General features: G+C 34.9%; 1 protein-coding gene across 1 annotated transcript in view; it reads right to left on the reverse strand.

Annotated features, from left to right (window-relative positions):
- Positions 1 to 19,199, reverse strand: part of cpne9 (copine family member 9) — a 43,759-nt gene continuing 24,560 nt past the window's right edge. Inside the window, exons 7-20 of the mRNA XM_089124352.1 lie at positions 18,728 to 18,791; positions 15,653 to 15,756; positions 13,235 to 13,339; positions 11,870 to 11,911; positions 11,604 to 11,679; positions 10,937 to 10,990; positions 10,771 to 10,832; positions 6,935 to 6,981; positions 6,618 to 6,799; positions 6,242 to 6,369; positions 3,597 to 3,699; positions 3,447 to 3,504; positions 3,287 to 3,360; positions 1 to 2,276 (exon numbers count right to left, since the gene is read on the reverse strand). Coding sequence (XP_088980478.1) covers positions 2,094 to 2,276; positions 3,287 to 3,360; positions 3,447 to 3,504; positions 3,597 to 3,699; positions 6,242 to 6,369; positions 6,618 to 6,799; positions 6,935 to 6,981; positions 10,771 to 10,832; positions 10,937 to 10,990; positions 11,604 to 11,679; positions 11,870 to 11,911; positions 13,235 to 13,339; positions 15,653 to 15,756; positions 18,728 to 18,791 — 1,282 coding nt within the window. The 3' untranslated portion in view covers positions 1 to 2,093. The remainder of the gene's footprint in view (positions 2,277 to 3,286; positions 3,361 to 3,446; positions 3,505 to 3,596; positions 3,700 to 6,241; positions 6,370 to 6,617; positions 6,800 to 6,934; positions 6,982 to 10,770; positions 10,833 to 10,936; positions 10,991 to 11,603; positions 11,680 to 11,869; positions 11,912 to 13,234; positions 13,340 to 15,652; positions 15,757 to 18,727; positions 18,792 to 19,199) is intronic.

Consider the following 19,199-nt stretch of genomic DNA (forward strand, 5'->3'; position numbering starts at 1 on the left):
TCACAGGACATTCATGCTTTATTAAAAACACAACAAAGAGATATAAAACAAACATCTTTGCCTCACACATGTCGATATACAATCTTGGCAGGAATGTTTTACATGGTTGCACTTTGGCACAAGCAGCTGTGTTTACTATAGCTGTCTTTACTATGAAACAAATATCATTCAAATCTACAGTTTAGCAACAGTTAGAACATTTCCGATAGATTACTGTATATATAAATATGGAGAAAACGGTATTCAACGTTAAAGTATCTGAGCAATATTTTGATCACAGCAACAAGGATCATGGAGGTTATACAAACATGAATTGATGTCGAACGCTACTGCACTATTCATTATGTACAGCAGAATGAAAGGATGGAAAAATGAAAGAATCCTCTGGAATGCGCCAAACTTGCCAAACATTCAATGAGTCTACAATCATTTTTTGAAAGCATTTTGAAAACACGGCAGTGTATGCAAAGGGTGAACCTCACGAAAAATGTCAAGAAACATCCGGGTCATGCATCTACTCCAAATTCAAAAGAAAGGGGGAAAAGCCTATTTCTATGAAAATTGCATTTTATATTGAATTGAGACAATATTTTCATGGCAGTTGGGAGCATCTTTATTTCATTATCAATACGGCAAAGAAAAATTAACTACTGAAATTAGGCACGATATTAATTTCAATATACAATTAAAACTTATTCATTTTCTTGTTATGGTTGAAAACCGATAAATGGCTGATATTAAACTTCTAAATTCTAAAAAAAACTAAAATAAAACATTATATTAGATAGTTAATATATATTTTATTATAGATACTACAAGTCATTTTAGGCATCAAAACATTGTAAACAATTATAAAGTAGCCTACATTATGGAAAAAAAATATTTTTAGAGATTATTTATATAATGTTTTTCAAAAAATATAACTTTAGGTGAGCATTAAAAACAATAAAGGTAAAACAATAACTGATATATAGTATAGTGCATCCATAATTTAAATTGCAAAGTATTTTTAAAGTGCAATAGTAAGTATCCATTACTCCCCCAAAAAAATAATAATAATTGGGTTCTGGGCAATTTTGTCATAAAAAATATTGTAACAGTGCTTTAAATGGCCGATTTGGGGTAAAATATGACCCAGGCATTTCTCCATGAGATTCACCTGTAAAATCCACCTTTGTCTCAGCAGCTTCATAAAAAGAAATCCCTATCTCTTTCTGTCGTTCTGCTGATCACCTGATTTATCTTTGTCACGCCATCCGTCTGCACACTTCCTGTTCCCATTAACCTCTGCTGATTACACTCTGGATATTTCTTCCCTCAATCTTCCTCTCTCTGGTTGAATTGCACTGATTGGCACCTCAGTTTCTCCAGGTAATTAGCTACATCCACTCGAGATGTGCGGAAGACTCGGAGTGTGCCGGTGTTCCCGCACAGGCATCCGTTTTTTTCTGCTTATTAGCTTCTTTCATAATCGGGCGCAAATTAGAAAATATTTACACACTCAAAAGTGTGCCGGCGCAACTAGTTCAGCCAGTGAGAAAATGAAATATATATATTGGCCCGAGAATCTACGTGAAATACAAAGATGACGTGCGACGTTAAAAGTGCCCTGTGCATGCGTGTTTTACGGCGTACAGCACAGCCTGCCAACCACGAGTGTGAGAGAGTGCACAGAGACTCTTTTTATGGTGACAAGATTTAGGAATGAGAAAATAATGTCTCAGTGCAATGTAATTTATATGAATTGTATTTTATGTCAAATTTGATGTATATTTTCTCATATTTAGATTTTTGGGTGAGACGAGACCCAGACATTTCTTTTTAGGAAATTCGCCCTCTTTTTACGTGCACATCTTCCATTCCAGGCGAGCAAGAACTGCTTTGAATGATCACTGGCTGATTATAAAGTATCACAGCACACACTTACATTAACGTGTTCCTGATTTCAGTTGATTATTATTGTAACTACATAATGTGCTACTGCTAACCTATGTGGAAAGTAAAAATGTGCATCCCCAGTAACGGACCCGGGGGGGTTCAGACGTGAAGATAGAGCTGTGTTTGGGGGGAGAGGGTAAAAAACTGCTCTGGGATCAGAGGTGGACGTTAATCTGTGGCGTAGGAGAGGGGGAGAGGGCTGGTCTGGGTTCAACGCCTCTGCTCTTCATGAACGACAGCAGCTGGTCGGGGATCTCGGCCAGGACATCTTTAGCCAGTCGGGCCATGCTGAGGACCTGGTTTCCGGATCGGTCGACGTAGTCGCGGAACGGCACAAACTAAATCAGAGATACAGAGATGAATCTCATGAAAAATGTCTTTCTGACTTTATTAAAAAAAATAGGTTAAAATAATAAATAAAATATACTATATAATTTTATATGATATTTAACAAGTATAAATAAAAAATATAAATAGAAATCGTAATAATAATTAATCTAAAATGTCTAATAAATAAAATAATTCTAAAAAGAGAAATCATTTCACAAATCTTTTTTTGAATTTATCTCTAAAGCTTTAAACAGTTAAACAAAGTGTGCCATATTTGTGAAATGTGTCGCATATCAAAACCACTTTTTTTTTATTATGGTAACACTTTACAATGAGGTTCCATTTGTTAGCTACATTACTTAAAGCTACACTTTGTGATTTTTAGCCCCATCTAGCAGTGAAAAGGTATATGACCATCCAGTGAATATTAGTTTCTGTTCCTCTCAATTCCGATTTCGTTTTAACTCCTACGGTGGCCAATGTAGTCCAAGATTAAAATGGCTTCCGGTTCTACCTCGTCCATGAGTGTTAACTCAAACGTAAATGCGAAAGGTGAAGCTTGAATTAACGGGTATGTCCCTCATTGGCTAATGTACTTTCAAGATGGAGGGGCGACATTAGAACCCCTTACCTGTATGTATTTTCAATGGCATATTATACACTCACGAGAATACTTTATTACTTGAACGAAGTAAATATACATTAATGAGCACATATATTTTTGAAAGAACTAAGTGTTTTTAGCTAAGAATAAACTAAAAGAGTTACACAGTGTAGCTTTAACATGAACTAATGACTAACGATCTAATTATTAATCTTAGTTGAAGTTAATTTCAATATTTACTAATCCATTATTAAAATCAAACGTTGTATCTGTTTAATATTATTTAAGGGACCTCAGCCTAACATGATTTAAATTATTCAGATGAGAAAAATGTATAATGTTAAACTTACTCAGGGCCAAATAGACTTTTTCAATGATGAATAATAATAATCTCGAATATATTACATTACGTACCTGGACAATGTCTCTCTCAGCAACACGTCCCCTGGAGGACACCCTAACCTCATCTCCATCCAACTCCTCCATAGCTGTTACATTAACAACAGAATAGTTACATCACATATCGTATTCTCGTTTTGAGACCATCTCGGTTTTTGCTGGGCCATAATCTCACCATCAAATTCAGCAGGGCCGACTCCCACGATTATGATTGACATGGGCAGGGACGCCGCCTGAAAGAAGGAGAGGTAGTATTGGCCCTGCTAAAAAGATTATTGAATTTACAAGAACATCATGAACGTCTAAACAAGCAAAAATAACTCACGGTGACCACGGCTTCTCTAGTCTGCACCATGTCGGAAATGACACCGTCTGTGATGATCAGCAACACAAAGTACTGAGAGCCATCTGTCACCTCTGATGCGCACCTGAGGATTTACAGTACAGTTAGAATTAGGAGCATCTATATTAAAAAAAAAAATACTTCTCAGAAACTAAAAATGCTTCCAGGGAAAAGGGTTTCATTTGTCTGGCTGCAATAAAACAAGTGCTCTGCTACACGGTTGCTATGGGTGATTGCAAACAAGCCTCTATGATATTCTGATTCCTTGAAATGGGTTTGATTTTGATTTGATTATGATTATGTGTTGCAGCATATCACTGGAAATATCCAATGAAATCCACCAAATTTTATCTAAGCCCCCTTTTTTTATTAAATCTGTCTGTTCCTTTCAGTCCATTGACCCTAATAACCACCTCCAGATATTGTCTCATTCACGACACGCAAGAAGTGGCGAGCCCAGAGAGAAGACTCATACCAAGTTGAAAAGTTGGCCACTTCAGCAGCGGGCGATCAATATCTGCCTCTTAAAGCACATCTGCCGCTCTGGGAGTTTGATTTTCTTTAGATTGAGAGATTTAACTGGATCTGAAGAAGCCTTGAAACGGACAAGGGCAATTAAAAGCTTCTTCACGTGTGTGTGAAAGGTTCATGTTGTGTGATGACCGGTGTATATATGTGACATTTGAAGCAGACCAGAGACTAAGATTAACATTCTTCTTCTGTGACAAAAGAATACTAATTATCCATGTTTTTCTGCTTTATAATATCACGGTTTGATGACATAATGTCACTAATGTTTGATGTCACCCTTATTATGTCATGACATGCAAAACATTTTTTTAATAAATAATCAATTTTTTAATTATTCATGCATGTTTCATGAATGTTTTTGCTAAATTTATATTGTTAGACTTAATATAATTATTAAATTAATGTTGTTAATGTCATATACATTTTTTATTACTATTAAAATAATAATAAGTAGTATTAGTATAATAATAATAATAATAATATATATTATTTTGTATAATACTATTTTTGTTAAATATTAGCTTTCACCATGAATAAATTCAACAATTGTCAACCCCTATATGACCTTTAGAATTATTAAACAGCTTGTTTTTGCTAAATTTATATTGTTAGACTTATTATAATTATTAAATTAATGTTGTTAATGTCATATACATTTTTTATTACTATTAAAATAATAATAAGTAGTATTAGTATAATAATAATAATAATAATATTTTGTATAATAATATTTTTGTTAAATATTAGCTTTCACCATGAATAAATTCAACAATTGTCAACGCCTATCTGACCTTTTGAATTATTAAACAGCTTGTTTTTGCTAAATTTATATTGTTAGACTTAATATAATTATTAAATTAATGTTGTTAAGTGTCATATACATTTTTTATTACTATTAAAATAATAATAAGTAGTATTAGTATAATAATAATAATATATAATATTTTGTATAATAATATTTTTGTTAAATATTAGCTTTCACCATGAATAAATTCAACAATTGTCAACCCCTATCTGACCTTTAGAATTATTAAACAGCTTGTTTTTGCTAAATTGATATTGTTAGACTTAATATAATTATTAAATTAATGTTGTTAATCTCATATACATTTTTTATTACTATTAAAATAATAATAAGTAGAATTAGTATATTCTATATAATAATACAAATATATAATATTTTGTATAATACTATTTTTGTTAAATATTACCTTTTACCATGAATAAATTCAACAATTGTCAACCCCTATCTGACCTTTAGAATTATTAAACAGCTTGTTTTTGCTAAATGTATATTGTTAGACTTAATATAATTATTAAATTAATGTTGTTAATGTCATATAGATTTTTTATTACTATTAAAAATAATAACAAGTACTATTACTATATTCTATATAATAATAATATATTATATTTTGTATAATACTATTTTTGTTAAATATTGCCTTTCACTATGAATAAATTCAACAATTGTCAACCAACATCTGACCCCTATAATTATTAAACAGCTTGTTTTTGCTACTGTACTTTTGACCCTACATGTGAATGACCTCTGCTGTAAAAGGCTAACCTCTTCATATTTGAAATAGCTTAAACTTTCAATCATCCCATTACATTTAAACCTAAAATGTTAAGGTGCTCATGGCTTCACATCACAATAACACTGATTTTTAAATGACCCATTTTTGTAGCTCAGTTTCAATAAATAATCGGTGACTGGAGAGGCCGCTTTGAACGCTGCTTGCATAGTACATCAAAGTCCCTTATTCCAAGCAAGCAAGAAAAATCCTGCTTTCCATGATACGTCCCTTTTTAAAAGTTTCTGCGTGGTAAACATCAGACCTCGGCTGCATCTGAGCAGCAGGTACACCGTGTGAAGTGTTAGTCAAGCACAGGATTCTGGAGGAGTCTTCGTGTGTGCGCGTACAGTAAGTGCATTTGTGTGGTGGAGTGAGAGGACAGGCTTTAGAGTGAATAACAAGTGGATAGTGACAGGAAGGAGTTCAGCTCACAGGGGAGACAGAAAAAAGACCAGGGCAGAGAGACAGAAAGAGAGCTCATCCTCGTGTCAATTGCAGGAGGACTGTTTAGCTTACTGTGCCACCTGGTTGATGACAGGGGCAAAGTTGGTGGGGCCGTAGAGCTGCACTTTACGAAGACAGTCATAGTACGCCTCCAGCACGCCTTCGATGCCGACGCAGTTTGCATTCTCACAGTCCGAGTTCTGCGAGGTCAGAACACACATGCATTGGAGAGAACCTCCACAAGTTCATATATAATACATGAGGATGTATGCAGTGTATAGAAGAAGAAGGAGGAAAAAAAACATTTTGTGTGCCATGCCATCAAAGGAAAAATAAGTCATGTCGGTTTGGAACGACGTGAGTGTAAGTAAATGATCTTCACTAATCTTTAACCATCCAACATTACTGTGTGCGTTTTAATGATGGCTCTTTTTGAGCCGTTACTCACCAGGGGAAAAGCATGAGAGATCTTGCCATCAGGAGGGAGTTTAGCTCCAAAGCCATAGGCAGGGAAGAGTTTGTCACTGTCATAATCCTGGACGATTTCCCCTACGGCTTTAAGGGCCATGGCGTACGCGTTCAGCTGATACGGGTTCATGTAGTGGAGCGATGTCGGCTGTGATGGGTTTCCTGCATTCAGGTATCAATCAATACAAGTTTAGACACAAGTCCAAAGACATTGAGGCCAATCTAAAATGGACATGTGACATTTGCATGCCACACAGACCCAAATGGTTGCATTTCAATCAATGAAGATGGTCTTACCATTAGAGGCGGTGAAGTCTATTGCTACGGTGAAGTTCAGCTGTGTTCTGTTTTAACAGTAAAGAGTCACAGTCAAAAGATGTAACCAATCATATTGGTACTTGACATGATTTGCTAATTTACATGTTTCAAAATGTTGGGGTTAGTAAGAAATTCAGCAAGGATGGATTCAATTTATCAAGGCAGTAAAGACTTTTCTAATGTTACAAAAAAAAAATTATATTCATCAAAAAATCTTGACATCAAATGTTTTTTGAGCAAATCAGCACATGTGACAATGAAGACTGGAGTAATGATGCTGAAAATTCAGCTTAATAAATTACACAGTTATTATTAAATTGTAGTAATAATTCACAATATTTCTATTTTTACTATATTTTTGACCAAATAAGAGCAGCCTTGGTGAGCAAAAGAGACTTTACCGGTAGTGAAAATGCTTATTTTTTTCAAATTATAAATATTAGCTAGATCGGCACACTGGAGACTGATGCAAGAGGCTGCAGTCTTTACACTCTTAAAAGAAAAGGTTCAATGTATTTGGAACCCATAAAAGGTTCTATACACTCTTAAAAAGGGTTCCTCTGGGTTCTATATACAACCCTGGGGTTCCATACTTGGCCAATAGAACCTTTTACCAAAAAAAAAAAATGGTTCTATATAGAACCATTTTGGAGTTCCATATATGAAGCGGGGGATGGAACCATTTCTGGTTCTAAATAGAACCATTTCTTCTAAGAGTGTAGCATCCTTCCCATGCCTCCCATGTCGGTTCGAATCACACTCAGATGTGTGTTTCTCAAGTGCATTGTTAACCAACTATGGTCGCAAGTTCCATCGTTATCAGCATAGTTGATCAAGACAATGTTTCCTAAAACCATTTTCTGGCCCTGTGGTTAGAAGCATAGTTTCTTGCGGATTAAAGTCTTTATCTGCACTGTAAAAATAATATTGATGGTTTAACTTAAAAAAAAGTAAGTAACCTGGTTGCTTTAAAATTTTAAGTTCATTGAGTTAATACATTGAAGGTGAATGATTTAATTATCAGAAACTCAAAATTATATGTTATTTGAACTAAATAAATTATTTAAGTTGTTTTGACAAAAGAAAAAATGTTGTGATTACTACACTGTAAAAAAAAATATTGGTTTAACTTAAAAAATTAAGTAACGTGGGTTGCCTTAAAATTTTAAGTTGATTGAACTGGAAAAAGTGAGTTAATACAATGAAGGAGATTAATTTAATCATCAGAAACTCAAAATAATAAGTTATCTCAACTAAATAAATTATTATAAAATTGATTTGACAAAAGAAAATATGTTGTGATAACAAATCTTGAAAATATTTTTTTACAGTGTGCCCCATTTCTGCCTGACACACCTCTCCCAGTGCCACAGAGATGGCTGCGGGGTCATCAGCCGGGGACCCTTCACTAATATTTCGCTCCTTTAATCCCGGAACATCTCAAGGTGGCGGCACAGCGAGAAGGGACGTATCCCAACCGCCCCCTGCAGCCAGCTCTAGGATCCTTGCTTACACCCATGCTCTAATCCTTCCTCCGACGCTGAAGCCAAAAGCCCCCTTGTTCTGCCTCCTCTGCTAGGAGTATTGAGAGCCGAGTGACTACAGAAATCGCTGGGTAGATGTTCCAGTGTAGCCTCTACAACCCACTTACAGCAAAACAAGCAAACTGACATCCAGTACAATTCGATATCTTTCATTTCGAATATACGCAAATTTCATTTACGTCTTTTAGTCTGTCAAGAGATTTAAAGCAGCGCTTTATGCTACATGCTCTAGTACGTAAGAACGAGCCTACGCTCTTAGAAGTAATGGTTCTATTTAGAACCAGAAAATGGTTCCATCCCCCGCTTCATATATGGAACTTCAAAATGGTTCTATATACCATTTTTTTTTGGTAAAAGGTTCTATTGACCAAGTATGGAACCCCAGGGTTCTATACAGAACCCAGAGGAACCCTTTTTTTAATAGTGTATAGAACCTTTTAGGGGTTCCAAATACGTAGCGCTGATAGAACCTTTTAAGGTTCTATATAGAACCTTTTCTTCTAAGAGTGTATGATTGAATCTGGTTATGAAGCTAAATAACTGAGAAAAATGAGAATTGCACAACTGATAGTTAAGCAGCAAGTCCCCCTTTTGTTTTAATAACAGCAGTAGAGCTGAAATGAACAAAACCTGATCCATATTACCCATGCTTAGAAGGAAGCAAGACGGCTGACCTTTAGTACAAAGGAGTTCACATGCTTTATGTCACACATTTGATTAGTAATCTAGAAATAGTCCAGAATCCAAATATTACCGTTTTCCTGAACACATTTCTCAAAACCATCATGCTTTCTCAAAACCTTCAACACAAAACCAAACCTTCAAACTACATTCAGAGAACATCTGACTCAGCCTAACAACACTCTCCACACCTGGCTCTTTCACATCCTCCTCCTCTTCCTCCTCGTCCACCCCCTCCTCTCCTTTTCAGATTGTTTCCATCTATTGTTCGTATCAACATTCAGTACATCTGTCCACCTATACACTCTCGATGTGTAATCGATGACAACTGTGTTTTAGTTGTGTTTAACTTTTTCCTGCCTGTGTTTAGCGTTTTGCAACACAAGTGCATCACAGTGCGGTATGTGAGTGAGAATGTGTTTTGTACATGAGATTTGCAAATGGCGTCATAACTGCCTGAACTTGTTGAAGGATTTACAGAGTGATTTATTCAACAAATTGGTTTAGGCTGTGTTGAGAATTTGGTTCAGAGCGCTTTAACAATTCAGAAAAACTCTACATAGATTTCCATTCATCAAATTCATTTTTTTTTTTTAAATGTTTCAAATATTAATACTTTATTCCCAGGATTAAATTCAATAGATTTTCAATGTGGACTATTTTAACTTTTGGATGCCATATCAATACATATTTATAATAGACAAAAGCAATTATATAAATATATTATGTTTTTATATAATAGCATATTTATGTTGCGAATTAAAGTACACTACTTAAAATTACATTTCCATGATGCAAAATTCCTGATCAAAATGCTTCTAACCTGGACATATCAAATTAATAAATAAATAAATATTCTTGTTTGTTGTTTTTTTTTTAATGTACAGTACATAATGTTTTTTTTTATCAAGTCAATGCATAATTCAAGGTTTAGCTCTAATTAAAAGGCAAGCATATGGTATGACACACTGGTATACTGAATCATTGCCTTGATAAAGTTGTTTTGAAATGATTATGTGATGTTTGCTTTAGCAAACATGTCTCTACATTTTTTATTAGAGCTGTCAATTGATTAAAAATGGGCTCCTCACTTATTTTTTGCTATCTGCTCTCAGTAAGCATGGATTGGTGATGCAGTTTTCCTTTATAAAACATGGAATTTAAGGGACATTGTGTGTATTTTTAGCATTTTATTTTAAATAATCACATTGAATTAGCATCAAATTGTTATTTTTTGTTATCAGATTTTATTATAGCCTTAAACTATTTGACTATTCCTGGGATATATGGCACAAAAAAAACTGTATATTCCTATAGTGCATTTCATTTATTTGTATCAGTATTCAACACACATGCTGGTAATCCCTGAAAAAAAAATGATGGTTACTAAACTGTCCTGAAAGCACAATACCAATAATATCCACTTCTAGTTAACTGGTATTGTCTCGAACACAAGATATTCAGATTGACTAACTATAATTCCACAAATGGTTTACATGCATGCCCGATACAGCTGCTCTCGATTCGAACCAGTTAATCTGCATCTTTCTCCAGACTAATTTATCCAGGGACTTTTTAAGGGGCACTCACCCGCCCCGAATGAAGTCCACAAATGTGTACTCCGATTCCACTTTGAAGGACAAAAGTGTTACCTAGAGAGAATGAAAAAAAGAAAGAGAGAGGATAGATAATGGAAGTCATTATGAAAATAAATCAGAAGAGAAGAGCGCTTGACAGGTAATTCATTCACACGTACCGTGCCAGAGTTGACGTATTTCTTTTTCCGGCCTTTCTTCTTAGGATTCAGAACCTGAAAGAAACAAAAAGACACCCATCAAGCACGGCTAAAAAAAAATATGACATATTACTGAAGTGTCCTCATGTGTTTTCTTTTATGATTCACGAAACATTTTTGGCACTTTCATGAATACGGCCCACGTTGTTGTCCCATTACTTTTTAAGAGGCATTAGAGGAACATGTTTAGAACTATGTTAGATAAAATATTATCTAACAAAAAATTACCCTGGCATGATAAGTAGCTAGTTTTCAACACATTAAATGTCTGTATTCCTCCTCTTAGCCTGTTTGCACCTTTTTGGTTGTATCTAACAATAAAAATCCTACAACGATGACAACATTTTGATAATCAATTGAAATAATATTCAAATCACTGTAGTAAAAAATTAAAACAATATTATATTATTATAGCTCCGTCCCACATTTTCAGCACAACCCTGTTACTGCATAAAAATACATAAACAATTAAAAACAAAAAAATGCTTATTTATTATATTATTTTTTACTATTTATGTTTTTAAAACCAGTCAAATGTGTTAATGTGTTGTGTTTTGCCAGAACTCAATTAATCAAATTTGTAAAAAAAAAAAAAATATATATATATATATATAGAGAGAGTTTTTACCTCATAAACATTGAATTGGCTCTGTCCACGAGACAGCTCTCTATAACTGGTGGTAAACTCGCCGATGAAGTCATGACTGAAGAAAAATGAAAGCGTTTACTCATCTGAGGAATATTTAATGAACGTCGCATGAGCATGCAGAGAAGAAATTATTTTGGCTAATGAAAATATCACTTGAGTTATTCTTGTTATGCAGGGTAATTTGTGTTCGTAAACAGAATATTTACTACCCACGAGGGGAACACGAGCCATGAAGAACAACGTACCTTCCATCTCTGTCCCAGTCATAAACATCAATCTTCACTGTTCTGGAGAGATCACAAACAAATCAAACCTCACAGCAAGTCAATATCTAAAAGCAGACATCCTGAATTTTCGCAAAAGGTCAGAGTATAACGGGAGCCTGGTGAGTCCACAGAGCCAGTCCAAAATCACACCAGGATTATTCCCATTGCCACAGTGACACAGCAGCCTGTTTCCACAGCTCACAGAACCAGCGGCGCTTCGTTTTAACACCTCAGAGCTCAGTACACAAGTCTGAGGGATGCTTAAAGGTGCAACAAAAAATATATTCCTTTCAAAAATCAAATAAGGCCAAAGATTATTTAAATGTTGGGGACATTGATACAAAGGTACTGGCTCTCAGATTGCACCCATTAATCTAACATACTGATTCATACTGATCTACTCATATCATATTTACTGTATTAGGGCTGTCAAAATGATGCACAAACAAAAATATAAATTAATGCTGTTTTTTTTTTATTGTTATTCTGATGAAGACACCTGTAAGGACTTCAGATGAAGCAAGATCTAAATCAACATGCACCAATGCAAAATAATTTTTCTATATATCCTAATCGTTTGTTAACAAACATGTATTTATTACTTCAATGAGCTCTTTGTTTCACCCTTAAATTTATATATTATTGGCTAAATTTGTGATTTATATACATAACTTGGACATAGTCACCTCACATCTGATAACAAATCACTCTAAATTGTAATGTAGAGGTGTACTTTCTGTAAAGCTGCTTTGAATCAATAAGTATTATTGTGAAAAGCGCTATACAAATAAATGTGAATTGAATTGAAAATATAAATGATTTTTTTAACAATGTTAGTGCATTTATATATATATATATATATATTATATCACATTGGATCTGTTCTGTGTGATTTCAACAATCTGTACTTCTCATTAAATGAAGAAATACGTTCTGTATGGATAATATATGTGTTAATCAAACCCAGATGGAAAGTTAAACTAATTATTTGGGTGGTGAAACAAACAAATGACCCAAAAACATGCGGAGGACCAATGCACATGAAAAAAAAAATCTACTGTATCTATATAGTGAAAAAAGTATAAGGTTTTAGAATGTGATGTTTTGTATGCAGTCAAATCTGAGTAAAGAGCACAAAAATTACATATTATTAAAAAGGAACTAAATGTGTTGACTAGGAAAGTAAGTGACTGAATAGGGATAATTGACAGACAAAATACTTTTTACATGTTTAGTGAAATGAGTGAATATTTAATAACCAGACATGTATTAAACGATTTTGTTTTCACATCATCTTAAAGTAGCAGGGTTTATACTCTCTGTAAGGGTTTTAAAGAGCCTCACCTGTCATAGTCTCCATTACAGAGCGCTCGCACTGGGATGGTGAAGGGCTGCCACACAGGGTTCAAAGTATTCTTTACCACCTCTGTTTTGTGACAGATAGTGAACCTACAAAAGAGCCAAATCAAAAAGGAAATCTTATTTAAAGGCTTGCTACGACAGCTGTATGGTTTTCTTTGAAGGAATACGTTTGAAAATGAATATCAACCAACTACAGGGCAGCATCAATACAAGTGGTTAACATGAAGAGCAGCTCATGGTGGGCATGAAGAGCCTCTTGGGATTCACAAAACTACCATCCATAACCCTCTGTTATCAGTCAATTGAGCTAACACTTAGGGATCATTTTGTGTTTTCATGTCAAAACATGACGCTAACACCATGTCCAGAAGTGATGAATCTTTGTTTTTACCATGCTCCATCTAGAACAGTTTCCTGAAAAGATGCAACCTTAAGTTCCGTTTTGCTGTTTATTAATCCCGCAATATGATCTGACTGGTTGAGATTTTCTCGCTTTAAACATGACAAACAAAAAAAATGCATGGGAGGCAGTGCCAAAAATAGTTTTCAATAGTTTTTTTAGTTTGTCCAACAGCGACACAAGTAGATAAAGTTTGAGTGGGGGTCCGCATCTCTCTTGCCTCCCTTGAGCCCATTGACTTTTCACAGACCCCCTAAAGCATGTGGTAGGTTTTAGTGGGGGGTAATTGAGAATGAATGAACGACGGAAAGTCACGTAGGAGGAGGCAATACATCCATTGTACTATGATTGGTTATGATTGGTTCACACGATAAATCCCGCCTCTTGTTTACGTGCATGATCGCGAATCAGTCTGAATGATCAAAATGATGGTGTTAATGGGAAGACTAATTAAAAAGTAAGTAAACAACTCATCCACTTAGATCCCACCATTTTGTGTCACGTCAAAATCAGCTTGGTGAAAATGAAATTAAAGACAAATCTTCGTGTCCGTTACCAGTGTTCACTGAGCATGATGACTGATGATCAGAAAATATGTTGACTATTAAGAAAAACGGCTAAATGTCAGTTTACAAATAAAATATATTGCTTTTAAATTGTTGCTGTCTTTAGTTATTATTTTGGAATAAATGTAAAATGTAAAAATGCTCAAAAGAATAACTTGATGAGATTTATACAAACCACTGCACGCCACTGATATACACCCAAAAGTCAGCAAATTCTGTCATCCATACCCATTTACAGTGAAATTAATTTAAAGTCAATTGGGACACACCAAAGTACTTCTAAATAACTTCGTCTGTAGTCCGCAGGAGAAATGAAGTTATACAGGTTTGGAAAGTTAATGGTGATTAAATGATGACAGAATTTTATTTTTGTTTAAGCTCTTTTTACCTTTACAATGACTTTTGTTAGTGTAATATATTGTTGTTTGGCTGATCATTTTTATGGGAATAGCCATAACCAGGGTTTGGAAATTAGTAAGGTCTGGGGTATTTTGTCAACCTTATATGGGTACCTTTTAATTGGGTACACTCTCCATTGGGGGATTTTATTATTTGATTATTATGCATGCAACAATTCTTATTCCTGTAATAGTTTTCGTTTACAAGCATTTCTATATGGATGATAATAAGAACATTTTCTTAGCATGATTATGTGAAAGGTTAACTACTAAACTGAATGGAATAGCATAGCCTTCTTCATGGGCAGTGTTTGCATATTTGGCATATTTCATTATGAAACATACTCTATAGATCTGTGTACTGCTGTTAACTTGGCTGAATATACAGTATAAAGTCGAAATCGGTGCAACCTGACTTGAGAAAACAGAGGGGAAAAGGCTGTTGACTTCCCTTTGGGACAAATAGTTAGGGAAAACTTCAACACCAATAATGCACTGGTTGTTGTCGCCTTTACTTAGTCTATTCACCAATGGAGAGAGTGCACCCAATTAAAAGGTACCCATATAAGGTTGACAAAATACCCCAGACCTTACTAATTTCCAAACCCTGGTTATGGCCATTCCCGTAAAAATGATCAGCCAAACAACTACGTTATATTACAATAACAAAAGTCTGCTATGGATACACTTATCAGAGTCAAATACTGCCTTGCTCGAGTATATAATAGTAGATTATGGTGTCGACATGTATTGTTCCCAGGTGCAAGAGTTTAAAGAGTAATCTTTTAGCGCGAATGACTTACTTTTGGTTTCCAGTGAAGGATGCGGAAAGTTACAGTATAAGTAGTGGCTAAAGGCTGCAAATAATCATAAATATGGAGAGAATACTGATGAAGAAAATCTGAAAAACATCTGTGTTTGTTGTCAACATTTCAAACTGCATGACCCTGGAAACAACAGGGGTGGAAAACTGAAAAAAAGATGTTCATTAGTAATAGGAAGCACACTGAATACTCCTTTAAGCACTCATACTCACGTGCCATCTTCATTGCTGCGGTAAAACACCAGGAAGGGGTCGGACTTCCCGAAGAAATCCTTTTTATCCAACTTGTTAGCACAGAGTTGCATGGTTGCAATGTCCTGTTATAAAAAAAAAAAACTTTGATTACATTGGGATAGATGGGAATTGAACATTCCTAGAGCTGCCAAAAACAAACAAGAAAACAAAGCACATGCACTCCAGACTCTGAGTCTTCGATACTAGCACTATTATATCCAACAATGCATTTTAATTGCTGGCCTCAGTTAACATCTCTCCAGAGCAGGAGTTCAGGATACAACAAAGGCGAAATACTAGGACAAGGAATCAATTCCACAGAGAGGACACACTTGTGTTAGAGGAGAACAGCAATTGATTCATACATATTAATGTTGAGCGGAGGTCTCCAGTGTTTAGCTATTTATTGGTGCTGTTCTCTTCAGAATACCAGATCTCTAGGGAGACCCTCAAGACCAGGAGGGAAGTCACACATGCAACAGATTTAATTGGATCTTGATAGAGAGAGAGAGAGAGAGAGAGAGAGAGAGAGAGAGAGAGAGAGAGAGAGAGTCTAGGGAGCACACAAGGAACTACGGTCTGTGTGACACACTGGACAGACAGCTCATCTGCCTTTTAAAACGGCCCGTCCCTCTTGGGGAGGAAGAAGCTGTTTTTGAGGTGAACTGTCACAGCTTTCTGCCAAACACTCCCTGTAGTTACATACTATTACAAGGACACAAAGGGACGAAATTGTATATATATACATAATTTGAGCCATCAGAAATGATGTGGTTTTATGGACTGGCCCAAGGCACTAACAGCCCAATTGTGAGTGGAATGACTGAAAAGAGATGGACAGGGTATTAACATGGATGGGACAAAATAGAGAGCCAAATGCTGCACTTGGCATGATTTTACGGTCTTGCATTGATCATTGTAAGTCTTCAAGGGACATCTTAGCAATGGGCATCTTAGCAAAGCTGTCACTGGGGCTGCACCTTTTCAAAAGGTAAACTTGTCCATTCTAGGTACTAATATGTACATTTTAGGTGCTAATATGTAAATTTTAGGTGCTAATATGTACATTTTAAGTGTTGATATGTATATTTTAGGAGCTAATATGTACATTTCAGGTGCTAATATGTACATTTTAAGTACTAATATGTACATTTTAGGTGCTAATATGTACATTTTAAGTGTTGATATGTATATTTTAGGAGCTAATATGTACATTTCAACTTTCAAGTGTTGATATGTACATTTTAGGTACTCATATGTACATTTTAGGTGCTAATATGTACATTTTAAGTGTTGATATGTACATTTTAGGTACTAATCTGTACATTTTAGGAGCTAATATGTACATTTTAGGTGCTAATATGTACATTTTAGGTACTAATATGTACATTATAGGTACTAATATGTACATTTTATGTACTAATATGTACATTATATGTACTAATATGTACATTTCAGGTGCTAATATGTACATTTTAAGTGTTGATATGTACATTTTAGATGCTGATATGTACATTTTAGGTGTTGATATGTACATTTTAGGTGCTAATATGTACATTTTAGGTGCTAATATGTACATTTTAAGTGCTGATATGTACATTTTAGGTGCTAATATGTACCATTAAGGTACCAATATGCACGCTTTAGGTACAAAAATGTACCTTTTGAAAAGGTACAGCCCCAGTGACAGCTTTTGTACCTTTTTTCTGAGAGTGTACAGCGGACACAGTAAAGTGCTATTCTATGTACATTAAGTACATTTTAATTATGTTAAAGTACTATTTACTGCGGTATTTAAAGTGCTAGATCTGGTATGGTATACATACATATACTTAGACAATACAACAGTGAACAAACCCATACACATAAAATACAACAAAGACTGCTAGTGGTCACAAATTTAATGTGTCTAGAACCATTGTTTGAGCTGATTCTTAAAGCTGAGGTAAGTCAGGCATTCTCTCATGGCAGCCGGTAACTTGTTCAAGATCTCTGACCCCTTAATTGACAATACATACAGTATTGTCCAAATGTTGTATGTCTGTAAGGCACCATACAATCACCGCACGTGGATGCCCTGGTTACAGTTCTTCCACCATCCGTTATTTTCAATTTAATATATTCACTTAGTGGGAGTGGGGCAAGTCCATGTAGGAACTTATATATAGCACAGGCATATTTGAACTTCAGAAATGTTTCAAAGCTTAGCAGGTTATATTTCTGCAGTATTAGGCAGTGATGATATGAGAGCGGTTTTCTATCAAAGATTTTTAAAGCTCGTTTGAAAAGTGACTTGCTTTGAGTGTTGTGGCGTTTGTGGGTGACCAGTTTATAAAACAATATTCAATATGAGAAAGGATCATGGAATGAAGAAACATTCTGGCTGCTTTGCATAAAAGTGATGGCCATTGATTTGATGGTCATGACACATATATTTACTACGTTTTTATTTAACATTAACATACAGTAAAATAAAGTGCAACAAATATGATGTATAAATACTTTAATATATCAAAAACAACTTTTTTATTTTAAAAATATATATTTTGTAATGCAAATCATAATGGTACTAAATTTTTTGCTACAAAAAATTAAAGAAAAAATACTTCCATGATGTGTAAATATATGACATAAAATATATTTTTTTTCTTAGCAGTAATTTAAATTAGGGAAAAAAATGTGCTCATTACCATATCAATGTTGTAGTGACAACAAAACCAATCTTAATGGTACTACAAGCTTCCTTTCCATTAAACAAAATATAATTATTAATTTAAATTTCTTTAATGAAATATGTCACGTAATGAAATATGATGCATTATTGACAGGTTTCATGAGATTCACCGAGATGCTTCTTCATAAATGACTAGAGAAATCCATAATGGATTAACTGGGAAAATCTAGATATCATTTTGCTTTTTCTGTCTCTCAGTACCTAACATTGGCAAAAAAAGGCACTTCACCTCTGATATTTAAATACAATGCTTTAGGCATTCAGCTTGATGAAAGACAGTAGACAATGTGTGTGTGCATGTGCGTTAGTTTTGTACTGACCCTGCAATTGCTGAGTTCCTCAGCCGTGAAGATAATGTTCCCGCATTTCTTCCCTGGAATGCCCCTGAGAAAAGATAGATAAATGCTTTTAAACTTTCAATAAAATGTGGGCTAACGGTTTAAAGACAAGAGTTCAAGTAAGACCCTCGTGAAGACTGCCAGAGTTATAAGCACTCTGCGAGCCCACTCAAAATCAGGACAAATAAGACGACTCCATTTTTGTGTGCTTTCCACAGAGTTGCTGGAGCGCTTTTTGCTGCTAAGAGCTTTCTGTGGAACAATTCGATTGCACTGGCGGTAATGGTGGGCCACTTCAGGCGCTGAATAGCCCACATCGAACCTCTGAAAAGAACATGATTCATCTGAAAAGAGGGAAAGTATAGGGAATGAAGGGGAAAAGGTGATGAGGGTTATCTTGAAAAAAAGATTAAAGGCTGAGGGTGAGGACTGAAAGAAGGAGAGAGATTCTGTG

The sequence above is a fragment of the Pimephales promelas genome, chromosome 20, assembly GCF_988280905.1.
Source record: "Pimephales promelas chromosome 20, fPimPro1.hap1.1, whole genome shotgun sequence".
Classification (NCBI taxonomy): Eukaryota; Metazoa; Chordata; class Actinopteri; order Cypriniformes; family Leuciscidae; genus Pimephales; species Pimephales promelas.